The sequence below is a fragment of the Lygodium microphyllum genome, chromosome 20 (assembly GCF_053477565.2).
Source record: "Lygodium microphyllum isolate KBCC chromosome 20, Lygodium_microphyllum_v1.1.10, whole genome shotgun sequence".
Taxonomy (NCBI): domain Eukaryota; kingdom Viridiplantae; phylum Streptophyta; class Polypodiopsida; order Schizaeales; family Lygodiaceae; genus Lygodium; species Lygodium microphyllum.
Window position 1 is genome coordinate 17,690,119 of NC_141154.1, and position 14,296 is coordinate 17,704,414.

Genomic DNA, 14,296 nt, shown 5'->3' on the forward strand with positions numbered 1-14,296 from the left:
AGTTGTAGATGCAAATATGAGGAGTACCAGCTTATTCTAGGGAGCCTTGTTTGGTAAATTGGGGATAAAACTCATTTTTTCATCTTTGTATTATCCACAATCAGATGAATTTTAGGTTCTTGATTTGTTGAAATCTTGTTACCATGATCAAAAGATAGAATGGGAGAAGTACTAGCCTAGTGTAGAGCTTGCTTATGTTAATTTGTGCCAACTTTATAGAGTAGTATGTTTGAAATGTGGAGCCGGTTTTTGAAGAGAAAAAGCGAGAAGATCTTATTTGAAAACCAAAAAGACTGTAGTCTGTAGATAAACTAAGAAAGATGTTCAAATAAAAGGAGACTAGGTTTTGCTCATCAAGCTGACAACGCTTGATCAAAGCATCAAAAAGAAAAGGAGAGTTGGAATACTAAGCTTTTTAAGAGGAATTACTTTTGCAGAAATTAAAATCCTAGTGGGCCATTGGAGGAGTACAACGTTTTTCATGTGAGTCTATTGGTGAAATATGTGGGTGATCCATTGGGTGAGCCAGTTCTTGAAGATCTAACTAGTAGTTGAGTTGGAAGAATTTCTTGAGCACAGTATTGGTGTGTCTGAAAAGTGCAAAATCAAAGCCAGAATTTTAACAAGGCAAGGCTACTGGGTTTTCACCAGCCCTATTGAGCTCATCAGCAGCCTTTGCCTTGCTTATATGTTACCCCACTGTATACAAGTTTATGGAGTTTTAAGGCTGCATTTTTGTTTTGGTTGCTAGTAAACTTCTGCTAGTACTGTTTGATATGGCAGAACTGATCTGATTTTAGGGTTTACAGTGCCAGCTGAGGTGAGAGAAAGCAGTTGGTGGAGAATGAGTAGTTGAGGTGAGAGAAAGTCACATTTGTGGAGAGAGAGCTGATTTGATCCTCTTTCCAGCCTTTACATGACTCATTAATAATACTTGAGTCTTTAGTAAGGTCGGTCCATGTGTGCCACATGACCTACTTACTTGGCTGTGGCCCTTGTTCGCATTCATTAATTGGCTTCTACTCTTGTTATGTATTCATTAATTGTCCCGGGCCTGTAAATGCTTGTGTTAGCCCTTGATCACGCATGTATCTCATGCATGCTTTATGAGTCATGTCCCCTAAACCTCAAATCAGCAGACCATCAAAGCTCTTAAATGTTTCCTTGTCATGTCACATAATTAATTAGTTACTTTGTATTTATCTGTTTGTCCGAGTAATTTTGAGCTAGATAAGGCCCCCACTTTTAATTTGTCTGTCAAATGTTTGTCTGAGTAAATTTGAGCTAGATAATGCGGCTGGATCTATCCAGAACTAAGCTAGCATGCTTGGCTCACATAGTTTTCAGAACACATATAAGCCAATTAGTATTTCAGAATTTCTATTTTGTTAATTGCTTTGTTGGTTGTGTGCTTTTGAATGCTGATGAACCGTGTTTGTGCTATCAGTGTCAGAGATGCAAAAAACACAGGGCCACAAAAACTTTCACAAGGGGGAATACCCCTTGCCAATGGTGATGTACAATTACAGCGGCCTCCACCTTGGGCTTATCCAGTCTGGAATCAGTCTAAAATGCAGCGGAATAATACAGACACGATGCTTAGAGCAGCTTCTCAGGCTATTGACAGAGCAATGAATCATTTGTGGGAAACAAAAGTGAAATATGTACATGTAGGCCTTTCCATATCAGAAAGATCCTCTCTGGATTCTAACTCAAGCACATCAGAAAATACTGCAACAGAAGAAGAGAATGGAGACACTAGGAGCTCAGACTGCAGTGGAAACTTTGGTGGTTCTGGGAATTTGGAAGGTTGTCATGAAGGAGAGGTGAAAAATGCAGGAGAAAATCATGTTGGCGCAAGACATGAACCTGTGGAGGAGCCCTGTCAGGTGCCATGGATTACTGTGATATTGACTGCTGTGCCCGGTGTTAGCATGGAAGATATAGAAGCTGAGGAGCCTGCTAAAAGAAAAGATCATCGCCGGGTGCCCAGTACAGTTGCAATGGCTCAAGTCAAGGTGCACCCTCTTTCACTCCAGCTCCCTCTGGTAAAGAGCAAGGTTGAAGCTCCATGGCATTGTGGAATTTACTACCTGTTTCTGGTATTGTGGAAGTTATACTTGTAAACTCAAGAGCAAGGGTGGAATTCCATGGCACTGTGGAACTTATCACTTGTTTCTGCATCTTTGTTGTGATTGAGGAATTCATGTGAGCTGCTGTAAGTTAAACAATATATTATCATAAATTTGTAATTTTTTATATGGAGGATTGGTTTCCTGTATCAGTGATAGTGATGATGACTCGAGACAAATGTAGGTATGGATCCAAGTTCTTAGTGCAGTTCATGCATCCACTAGTATTGACATTCTAAGTATTCATTTTTGGTTGATGTCAGCAAGCAAGGGAACGTTAAAAGTTTGTTTCTAAGCTGGAGTATTGAGCAGATCTGCTGTCTGTTTACATTCCTTGGACATTCAATGAAACATTTATCTATGTACAACCTGCTTGACAATAGCAGCAAGTCATGAATTGTGCACATGTATGAACTACATGTAGATTCAGTGGTAGAGAGCATCTTGATCATGCTTGTAGTTCTCATTTTACAGGCTGCTGCTGCTAAAGGAGAGTCTCCACTTGGTCTCCCTGTGAAGAAGACTTTGACAGGGACCACACAAGCACAACCAAATGTACATGTTTTTCCTGGATTACTTTTTTCTTCTTGATAGTGGGTCAGTCTTCCAGCATGCGTTCAATTATCTGCTTTCCTTTTCAGGGTGATGCTGAAGTTTAGTCTTTGTGACCATAAAACTAATGTTAGCGTCTGATTGGATAAATCAGTACTTATTTGCCCAAGGGTTGCACTGGTTCTTTTCCTGCTGTTTCTGAGTTTCCAAGTTCTGATAAGTGCCTGCAACACTAGGTGATCAGTTTCCTGAATCTCTGGATTGTAGGACATTGAGGGTATGAATGGGAAAGACACCGATGCTCTTGCAGGTGAGCTGTGGGAGGCTAAAAAGGAAAGGATAAGAGCAGCATCAAAATTTGGAAGCATGCCTGGTTGGGATCTTTGCTCAGTAAGTGCATGAATCTCCTTGCTCAATTTACATTTCCCCATTGGTTTGCTACAAAACATTTGGAAGCATGCATGGTTGGGATAACTGCTTAGTATAGCAATCTCCTTTTTTGTTTAACCATTGGTTTGCTACAAAACATTTGGAAGCATGCATGGTTGGGATAACTGCTTAGTATAGCAATCTCCTTTTTTGTTTAACATTTTCCCATTGGCCTACTACAGTAGAGTGGGTCTGTTCTATGATTCTGAACTATGCATGTATTAAGGATGACATTTTCACCCTGATGTGATAAAAATCCTCTGATATAAGCTCAATATGCAGGTTATTGTCAAGAGTGGAGATGATTGCAGGCAGGAGCACCTAGCAGTTCAACTTATCTCTCACTTTTATGGTTTGTCTTAGTGGCTTTTCCACACTTTCAAACATTTACTCAGCATACTCTCTCTCTCTCTCTTTCACACACACACACACACACACACACACACACATGTATATGTATGGTTGTATATGTACACATATACATTTGTATATGTATATGTGTATGTGTATGTATATGTATATGTATATGCGTGCGCGCACACACACACTTTTTTTTTGGGGGGGGGGGGAAGTGAGATGTATTTATGTCTCTAAAAACCCAGGATGGGGTATGATACAATGAAGTGAGTACATCTGAACATGCTATCTCGACTCAAGAATAACAAAGAAAATGAAATGAAAACAACTAACTATATTGATACTCATATTCTTGAGGGTTGCTGGCATAGGCTGCTATTATGTACCAAAAAAATGATCAATAGGCCTCTATGTTGTACTCTTCTTGGGGCAAGAATATCTATCATTCTATGATCCAAGACAATGAGTCCATTGGTGGGACCTTTGATGTGCCCCTTTGATTGGGTGTTTGACAAGGCAAAATATCCCACTCTTGTGTATCCATATGTGAAGATATTGTTTCATTTTTGTAGATTTTGGGGGGGTTGGCTCAATTGGGCCACGTGGAATGCCTTCATCTTTGATTCCACCTTTAGGGTTCAAAGTCCTGTTGAGTATGAGTGTGGTGAAGGCACATAAAATGAAAAAAAAAAAAAGATAATTAGAATGGAATAGACTTTGAGCTCTTATGAGAAAGATAATTAGAACGAATAAAGTTTGAGCTCTTATGACTCATGAGAGCTTTAATTACAACATTGAGTTTCTATTACAAATATAGAGGATAGCTAAATTTGTTAGAAGATACATTTACTTTTGGGGAAGTGGGTGCAGAAATCCTTGATGATTGCTTTTCCTCCTTGATGCGTTGCTCGCTTACCATTTCTTCATGCCTCTCTAATTTGGGCTAATTTAGTTGGTTGATTTTTGAGCTGGAATGGAGTCAACTTGTCCACTATCCGCACTCTTGTCCTTGTAGGGACTTAGTCTGCTTAATCATCCCTATCTTCTCTATGATATCCATGCAGATGTCCTTTGCTTGTGTGCCTTTTGGGATAATGTTGATGGGCTCTCCCAAATCTATGAAAGGGATAACCCTGCTTATGTGATTGCAAAGCATTTATATCTAGGATGAAATCTTGGTCAAACTTGGGAGCAAGATTCTCCCTATCCCATCCAAGAGGGAGACCACCAATCCCTCTCTCTCTCTCTCACTACTTTCAATCCTCTTATTCTCCTTGATTATTGACACAACATCTTTTTAAAAATGTGTTGAATCTAATGAACTCACTTTTTGTATTTGATTGGCCAATTTTGCTAGTAATGACTCTTTTACGGACTCTTCCTTTGCTTTCTCTTGTTCCTTCTTCATACTTTGTAGCTGTTCTTGCAATTCTTTGATGTGTTCCTTCTCCTTGATCATTTCTTATTTCATTACTACTAACTCCCTTGAAAATTTTCACCTCGTGCAATGGGTTAGATTCCCATGGCAAGGGCTTTGCTACTGCTAGGGGGATTGAAGGAGGTGCTGATCATAGAGAGTGCTGTGTAGACTTTGAGGTTCACAGCCAATGAGATTGTCGAGGTGGAGTTAGGCAAACATATGCACTACGTCTGTATACATAGTTGTATTCTTTCTTGAGTTTTCATCATTTGCAGATCTTTTGTGTGTGGCGCCCCCCGCCCCTCGCCCCCCTTCGTGTTCACTCTATCTCAATTCAGTCATAATGCTTTCGCACCGTTGCGCTTTGGCATGGTATTAGAGTAGTGTACAAGGTTTGATTGATCATGGGCAGACTTAAAGGGGAGATTTCAGTGCGAAACAAGGCTGTGTGGACACAAGACTGAGGTGAGCGTGGGCATGTGGGAAAGGAGCAAAGTTGTTACTGATTTTTGCTGTTCAAGGAGGAAGGCTGCATTTTGAACCTTCAATTGCAGATTTTACCTTTTCATCGCCTTCCGCGAGTGAAGAAGGAGCAGGACAATTGGAGAGGAGCTCGAGCAAGTTGGATTTGCACAATCAGAGGGGCTTTTTTTTTGTGTTTTTGTTGACACTATAGGTGAAGATGTCTTCTGAGGCTGACACAAAGTTTTAGGCAATCATGGTGTCAGAAGTGGCTGTAGTGATGGAAGCGTGGAAAATTGCTGTAATAAACTGTTGAACACAAGAGACAAAGGAAAGAGAAAGAGAAACACTACAAAAGAAAAAAACACTGTACAAGGAACTCAGAAGCAAAGAGATACATGGGAAATGGAATCCATATACCAAGATATGAGATAGTACAGAACCAATGTGAGTCATTGGCTATGAAGAGATCGGCACCTGCTCCTCTCCCTCCATCGGAACCAGTCAGATGATGAATGATCAATGAATGTGGAGGAGAAGCTTGAATAAATAGATAAAAATAATGCCATAAATCATGTCAGGTCAGCCAACATTTGATACTGGTTGGCCAGCAATAAATGCTACAATGACCTTCATAAAATGCTAAGAAAAATGCCTAAATAATTAGGATAATATTTCGGTCCCCTAGCCCATTGAATCACATGCACAGACTTAGCCATGAACTGACATATATGCTAACACCCTCTCTCAGATCATGGGTGATTTGATACAATATAATATACAATGATAATGCCCCTTCATAGTACATACAACAAGGACCACCAGAGTAGAACTATGGATACCCAAGTAGTGAGTGCGCAAGCCACCACCAAGGTGCCTCGGACCTGATGTCAATGTCAATCGTACTAGCTTCTGAAAATAGAGAAGAATCATAGCAGCTCTCAATATTTGTCAATAGTGTCTGGTAGTAGCATACAAGACCATCCTATCAAAAATGCCTTTGAACATATGTGACTATGGATTTTTTGCCTTTGGCCAAACTGCCAAAGTGTCCTCTCATGTGAGCTCAGACTAGGAGCCAAGTTTGCTCGCTGTCAAAGAAGCAGCTCATCATGAACCTGAATGTCAATCCCAACTCTAGGCTTTGAACTTGGCAGATTTCAATTGGTGTGTTAGGTAAACCTTGGTCGTGAACCTATGCACGTGCATGCTTGTATAGATGAGGTTTACCTACCCCATCTCATCACCCTCTTACACTCTCCCTTTGGCATTGGAGAGTTGTGAGGGATGACCCCAACACTTGTACTAGCAGCTTGGAAGGGAGGTCCCTATAGCGATTGTCAGGGCCACATAGATGGAGCCTAAACTTGGACCTGGAGAAGAGGAAGACGTGCTGAGAGAGTCATCACCCATCATCACCATCCGCGCTTGCTTCTGTTGTAAAGTTGCTAATGTCTTGCAGTCCTTTCAAAGGTGTCCCTTCTTACCACAATAATAGCACTAAAACTTCTTCTTTTGTCGTATGGCACCCCTCTTTGAAACTGGAATATCTGAAGTACCAAGAGATAGCATCCTTATAGAAACTTGAAGAGGAACATAGCAAGTCTCCAACGTAATATTTGTAGACAAGTAAAGAATATTTGCACGTTGATCATCAGGTGGAGATGCCAAAAGAGCCATGAAGAGGGAGATATAGAGAAGATGAAAAAGGTAAGGGATCATTAGAGAGAAAAGTATACAAAAAATATAGACTCACAAGGATTGCACGAGGTCAAAGCAGTAAAAAAAGCACACAGAGAAAAGAACAACAGTAACTAGAGTGTAGTGATGGGAACACGACAACCGGATGCACATGAATCCTCTCTAAAACTGAGCAATGTATCTCAAAATGACAAGACAGACCAAAAATAATTAGAACCAGCTTGAAAATACTGTCGCCCAGCCTTGAACGGGAGTAAACAACCAAAACGCACGCATTGATCAGTAAAATGTAGGCAGTAGACACCAAAACATAGATTTGAAAGGGTCAGTAGCAGCTCTCCAGCCCTGGAAGAGACCCCAAAACTTGAAAACAGAAATGGCAGTCTAGAGAACGTTGAGGAAACAAGTCGAAAATGATTAGAAGATGGCCGCTTAGGCTGTAAATCAGTTGAAGCAGTCAGAACAAGTCCAATCAGCAGACCAAAATTCAAAACTCAGACCTGAAATAGTGTAAAATGGCAGTTTACAAGGATCTTGCAATCTAATACCATGTTAGAAGTGGATGTAGTGATGGAAGTGCGGAAAATTGCTGCAATAAATTGTTGAACACAAGAGACAGGAAAGAGAAAGAGAAATACTACAAAAGAAAAGAACATTGCACAAAGAACTCAGAAGCAAAGAGATACACGTGAAATGGAATCCATATACCAAGATATGAGATAGTACAGAACCAATGTGAGTCATTGGTTGTGAAGGCACTAGCACCTGCTCCTCTCCCTCCACCAGAACTAGTCAAATGATGAATGCTCAATGAATGTGGAGTAGAAGCTTGAATAGATAGGAAAAAGTAATGCCATAAATCATGTCAAGTTGACCAACAATAATGCTAAAATGACCATCATAAAATGCTAGGAAAATGCCTAAATAATCAGGATAATATCCTGATGCCCTAGCCCATTGAATCACATGCATAAACTTAGCCATAAATTTACATATTTGCTAACACATGGACTGGAAGGTGTTAAAAAAAAAAGAGAGACTAAGGGACGAGAGAGAGAGAGAGAGAGAGAGAGAGAGAGAGAGAGAGAGAGAGAGAGAGAGAGAGAGAGAGAGAGAGAGAGTAGTGTTTGCAGGGAGAAACAAAGTGTATATGGCAAACACTGAGAGAGAAGAGAAAACTCAAAAACTCAAGAACGTGGTGACGATGCACTGAATCATACTATGAGAAGAAAAGCTGATATTGCGAAGTCGAAGCTGAGCAAATGACTGCATTGTTCTATCTGAATGAGGTGGCAACACATGTGGGAATTCACATAGTGAAGGGAGTGAAACACAGTCCTTTGGGTAGTTGGCTATTGAAGTAATCATGGCAAGTTGAAGGACAAATGTTGAAGGAACCGACCGCCATCCTCTGATGTCGTTAGGGATGAAGAAGATGATCACCAACTGTTTATGGAGCAAAGTGTAGTCCTTAGATGTTGGGAAGTGGGCCAGGGTTGCAAGCACAAATACTAGAGGCCACAAGGTTGCAAACGCAAATATGATGACTGATGCCATGTGTGATGTACTGTTGCTATAGGCAAGGACGTTGACACTAAGGTGGAGGAGGTGATGCTAGGGAGGGAGATGGCCTCTAGACAACCAAACACAAGTGGTGACACTGCTTGGAGATGGAGGATATTGATGCCAAGCTGATGGAAGATGATGCTAGGTGGAGAAGATCCAAAATACAAGCTAATTGATGCTGCAAGGTGGGAGAGAGAAGTTGCCAGCTGTGTAGGATTAATGCCAAGATGTGGGGAATCCCCCAGGCAGCCAAACACAGAGTGTAGGCTGGCCTAAGATAACATTGGGGTGAGAGAGAAGGTTGCCATGTTGGAGAAGAGAGATGGATCTCCACCACAAACCACAATGTCTGCTTGAGGGGGTGTGAGAGTTGTAGTTAGACAGGAGGGAGAAGGAAAGAGTGTCGGAATGACGAAGGAAGAGGGGGTGAAGAATGATTGAAGTGGGTGAATAATGAATGAAGTGATAGCCTATTTAATACCGTTCTTGTGAAACAGAGAATTGAAAATTGCAGAGAAGCAACTCTATGAGTGCTCAAATTGTATCTCTCGTTGTGCTCTTTGTTTCTAGTTATAGAACATCTAAATCCGATACCGTATGCAAAAGTTATGGCCAAGATATGACAATGTTGTCAAGTTGCCATAATTGTCCATGACTTCTATAGCATGATTGCTCCTCAGCTCAATAAGTACTTAATAAGGCTCAATTACCCTGAGAAGCTTCTCGAAAAGTTGGAATAGGCTGAGAGAAGGGACGACTCAATGCATACCTTGAAGCAAAGGATGAAGAAGCTCGTCGAATGGTTGGTCCTGATACCAGTTGAAAGGTAGAGTTTGAGTGGAAGCACATAAGCGAAAGCAAGAGCTATCACTGAGTGGATACTCACTGAAAAAGTGCGAAACCTTGACCGAAGTGGAGAAATTGAATAAGTGGTTTCTCAATAGAAGGTACTCGTCCTACCAACTCTTCCATTAGATTAATAGCTCGATGGGGAGAACTACTGCATTTGGCACGTTATGATGCTTACCATATTGGAGTCCTATGATTTGGTGGTGGACGGAGGCTATCGATTGTCCTTCATTGAGAGACTAGTCCAAAGTTTCTACAACAGATCTTTTGGAGTTGGAAAGGGTTTAGGTGCATTGGGAAAAACTGAATGTTTGCATTTGTTTGTTTCTCTTTCTTTCATGCACTACAACTGTGATCCCTTAGCCATATAGAGTACTTGATGGTGGCTAGGGAGATATGGTTGGAGCTTGATCAAATGTACAATACAATGATCGTTATGAAACGTGTTTCTTTGGAGGTATAGATGGGGACCTTGAGCGTCAATAAGTCATCTTCTATGTGGGAGCATGTGAACAAGCTAAGGCAGCTATAGATGCAGGTGCAGAATGTGGGGAAGGTGATCACTTCCGAAGACATGGTGATAACATCACTTTTGTAGTTACCCCCTAGATTTTGTGCATTTTACTTCGCTTTGCTTGCTTCAGGGCGGACAGAGACTCTTCGTGGGAGGAGTTGGCTCCTATGGTTTTGGACTAGGAGGAGCAATTGAAACGGTAGAATGCTTTCAAATCAAAGGCATTGATAGGTCAGTCCTCTCAGAAGAACGAGAAGGACCAAAAGCAAGAGGATAAACCAAAGAAGAGCAAGGAAAAGGACTCCACTTATCATATCAATGGCAAGTTAGGTCACTGGAAGAAGGATTGCCTCAACAAGGAGAAGCCTTCAAAGGATTCAAGAGCAATGGTTGCTTCCTCATTAGCTGCCTTTCTCCACTTGGAGATGGTTGAGGCATCAACCCCTAGGGCTTTTGATGGCCCTGCATCCTCGTGAGTGGATTGTCGATAGTGGCGTCTCTCGGCATAGGACTCCTCTTGTAGCAGGTGTTGCCCATTGGCAACCTTTGCATGGGCAGATTCTCATTGGTGATAGCTCTTCTATTCCTATTCAGGGGAGGGGTGACATGCAGCTTATGTAAGATGGATATGGTGGTGCCCATACTTCAGAGGTACTTTATGTGCCAGGTTTGGTTTACCATTTACTTTCGGTATAGAAGATTTATGCCCTTGGCCTCTTGGTTGAGTAAGCTAAGGTCTCCTTTTGCCTTGGCTTCTCTTCTTTTTACCTCTCAGATACAGTTTGAGCTATGGTATTCAGTTTGGCCATCTAAATTATGAATACCTTTGGAAGGCGTCTAAGGGACAACTTGCTCGAGGATTGTGGTGAATCAACAGCTATGTGTATCTTACATTCTTGGAAAACAACATTGTGATGCCATTCCCAGCAAGGCTTCGAGGCCATCTTCAATGCTCTTGGAGCTTGTTTCTACAGATCTTTGTGGACCTATGCGGATAGAGTCCCTTAAGGGGAGCTTATATTTCATGCTGATTGTGGACGATTTTGGCAGGTTGACATGGGCTTATTTTTTGTAGTTAAAGTCGGAGGCTTTCTTCCACTTTAAGGATTGGTTACTCTTTGAGGAGAACCGATCAGGGCAGAATTTGAAGATACTACGGTTGGATAAGAGAGAAGAATTTGTTTTTAATGAGCTTACAAGGTTTTGTGCAGATCGTGGTAGTCACCAAGAGTTTGTAAACACAAACACACCTCAAGAAAATGGCATATTGGAGTGGAAGAACTGAAGTGTGATTGAGATGGCGTGCACCGTAATGGAGCATAGATAGACGCCTTAGTGTCTCTAGGTTGAGGTTGTGGCTACTATAGTCCACATCCTTAATTGATCCCCCACTTTAGCCGTTGTTGGTATGGCACCTTGTGAGTCATATTTTGGGTCTAAAGTATGTTTCTTATTTCAAAGTCTTTGGGTGTGGTGCTTATGTCCACATCTCGAAGGCAGAACATGATAAATTTGAAGCAGCTTTCCGATGATAGTTGTTTGTGGGCTACAGCTCGTAGTCCTAGGGTTATCCGACTGTATGATTTCATTAAGCAAGATGCCTACATGAGTTGAGATGTTTTGTTCACGGAGGTTCCATCCGCAGAGGGGCGTGAGGATCACCCCAGGCTTGGAGATCCAAGAGATAGTTGGGCACCAACGACTGTACCTTTGGATCTCGTCCCTCGTGGGAATGCTTCATCTTGGGATAAGGATACTACTACACCACGCTTCCTTGATTGAGCCACGATTGGTGGATGTTTCAGAGACTCTAGCAGATGGAGTGTGATGAGGAGAGATCTGGCCTTCTCGTTGGGCTCGAGACACACTTCGTGATTGAGGGAATCCTTGAGGAGTGGCAGCTATAGGATGGTCTGCGATGGTCTCAAAGGAACCGGACACATACTATCGAGCTTGTTTGTACTAACTATTATTTGATGATCTGTGCCATACAAGATGGGGAGCCCACCTTCATGAAGGAGGCTTTGCAGTTACAATATTGAAAGAAGGCTAAGGGGCAGGAGTTGGATGCTATTGGGTGGAATGGCACTTGGGATTTTGTGCCTTGGCCCGTTCGTAGGAAGGTGATTGGTGCAAAATGGGTCTTCAAGACCAAATATCACATAGATGGTACTTTGGATAAGCAAAAGGCACAACTCACTACAAAAGGGCTTTGCACAGTGGCCAGGGGTGGATTTCTATGACACCTTTGCACATATAGCTCAAATGGCTATCATTAGGGCCATTCTTGCCTTGGCTAGCCATAGGAGATGGTTGGTTTATCAGCTTGATGTGAAGTTTGCCTTTCTCAATGGTGATTTGAAGGAGGAGATCTATGTTGAGCAGCCTCTTGGCTTTTCATCATCATATGGACAAGTGTACAGGTTGAAGAAGGCCCTTTAAAGTTTATGACCTCAAACATGCTCCATGTGCTTGGAATGATAAGATAGACTCGTTCCTCCAAGGGATGTTGGGGTATTGATGTTCCTCTTTTGATCCCCTATTGTATGTTCACACCTTTGTCGGAGGACATGCATTGGTCGTGCTTTATGTGGATGACCTGTTTTTGACAAGTGACCATGCCCATAAGGTCAAGGAGACTAAGGTGGCATTACCCGAGGTTTTTGAGATGATGGATATGGGCCTTCTCCATTTCTTTTGAAGCCATGAGATTTACCAAACTCCAAGGGGGGTTTTCATCTCTGAGCAACGATATGTGCAAGAGCTTTTGGCGACGTTTGAGATGGATGGTTGTAAGGCCATTTCTACTCCTATGGATTTGAATGGGAAGGCTATTATCCATGCAGATTCTCCTTTGGCAAATGCTACACGCTACGGGTAGTTGATTGGGTCCTTGATATGGCTGCTCAACACTCGTGTTGACTTGTGTTTTGCTGTAGGATTGCTGGCCGGGTTCATGAGTGAACCCAAGATGGTGCATTGACAGGTTGCTCAGTGGAGTGTATGGTTTGTGAGGAGGACCCCTTGATCTATTATCCAACAGGTGTAGATGGTTCAGATCTTATGCTTACAGGTTGGAGTGATTCAGATTGGGTTAGAGATGTGGATCACAGGAGGTCCACGATGGGTTAGAGGTCCACGACAGGTTATTGCTTTACCTTGGGTACTTTTGCTATTTCATGGAGCAATAAAAAGTAGCCCATGGTAGCCCTATCTTCGATTGAGGCAAAGTATTGCGTGGTGTCTTCTACCACATGTGAGACAATATGTTTTTGGAGGTTATTGGTAGAGCCCGGCTGTCCACAGTCAAGTCCTACTACACTTTAGTGTGACAATGAGAGTTGCATTGCTTTGGCTCGGAACCTTGTGGTCCATGCCAGGATGAAGCACATTGAGATCCACTACCATTTCATTCGGGACAAGCTCTTGGATGAGACTATTGATGTGGTGTATTGCAAGACAGAGGACAATCTTGTAGACTTGTTTACGAAGGTGCTTCCATGGTTTTTTCTTTGTTAGCATTCAAGACCTCACCCTCATGCCTTGTCTAGGATTTGAGAGGGGGTGTTAGCAATATGGTCATCCCTTGGACAGACATTCTAGAGGAGTCGCCTGCAGTTTGGTCCCTTTGTGTGGCAGTTCGGGCAGTCAGACAGGTGCCATGTGGCAGTGCTGGCCAGATTTGCACATGTAGGAACAGTCTGTGCATTTACTGCAGGTGCCACGTGTGCTATCAAGCAAGTCAGCCTGTTTTTGTGAGTAATTACTGGCCGACCTGTCCTATTTTTTGGGGCTATTTATGTCAGCCCAGCCCACACACTTTTTCATCATACTGATCACAAGTTTCTAGGTTGCTGATCATGGAGATTGCTGTACAAACTTCGAGGTTCACAGCCCCTGAGATCATCGAGGTGGAGATACATAGAATACACACTGTGTCCATGCACATATCTGCATTCTTTCTTCAGCATTCATCTTTGCAGATCTTTTGTGTTCTTTTGTCCCTCTCTCTCTCTCTCTCTCTCCTCTCCATGTTCACTTTGTTTCTTAGTCTCAGTCATACGCTTTTGCACTGCTACACTTTGACATCTAAGTGGAGAGATTGCTTGCTTCACTCATGGAAGTCAAAGCTTCCCTACCAAGGGAAAGTTTTCTTTGGATGCTTCTCGTTGGGGGTCTCTCGATAGGCAACGCGCTGCAAGCCCGTAAGATATCCTGGGGCAGATGCATCTTTTGTACTACTTGTGATGAGGCACTAGTTCATCTTTTTATTTCTTGCCTAGTTGCCAAACAGGTTTGGGATTTCATTTCTAG

The 14,296-nt window shown here is 42.2% G+C and overlaps 1 protein-coding gene across 1 annotated transcript in view; it reads left to right on the forward strand.

Moving 5' to 3' along the window:
- The window catches only part of LOC148018706 (phosphatidylinositol 4-kinase beta 1-like), a 51,070-nt gene that overhangs the window by 19,294 nt on the left and 17,480 nt on the right, over positions 1–14,296 (forward strand). Inside the window, exons 5-8 of the mRNA XM_087661026.1 lie at positions 1,448–2,018; positions 2,607–2,687; positions 2,952–3,074; positions 3,396–3,465. Coding sequence (XP_087517152.1) covers positions 1,448–2,018; positions 2,607–2,687; positions 2,952–3,074; positions 3,396–3,465 — 845 coding nt within the window. The remainder of the gene's footprint in view (positions 1–1,447; positions 2,019–2,606; positions 2,688–2,951; positions 3,075–3,395; positions 3,466–14,296) is intronic.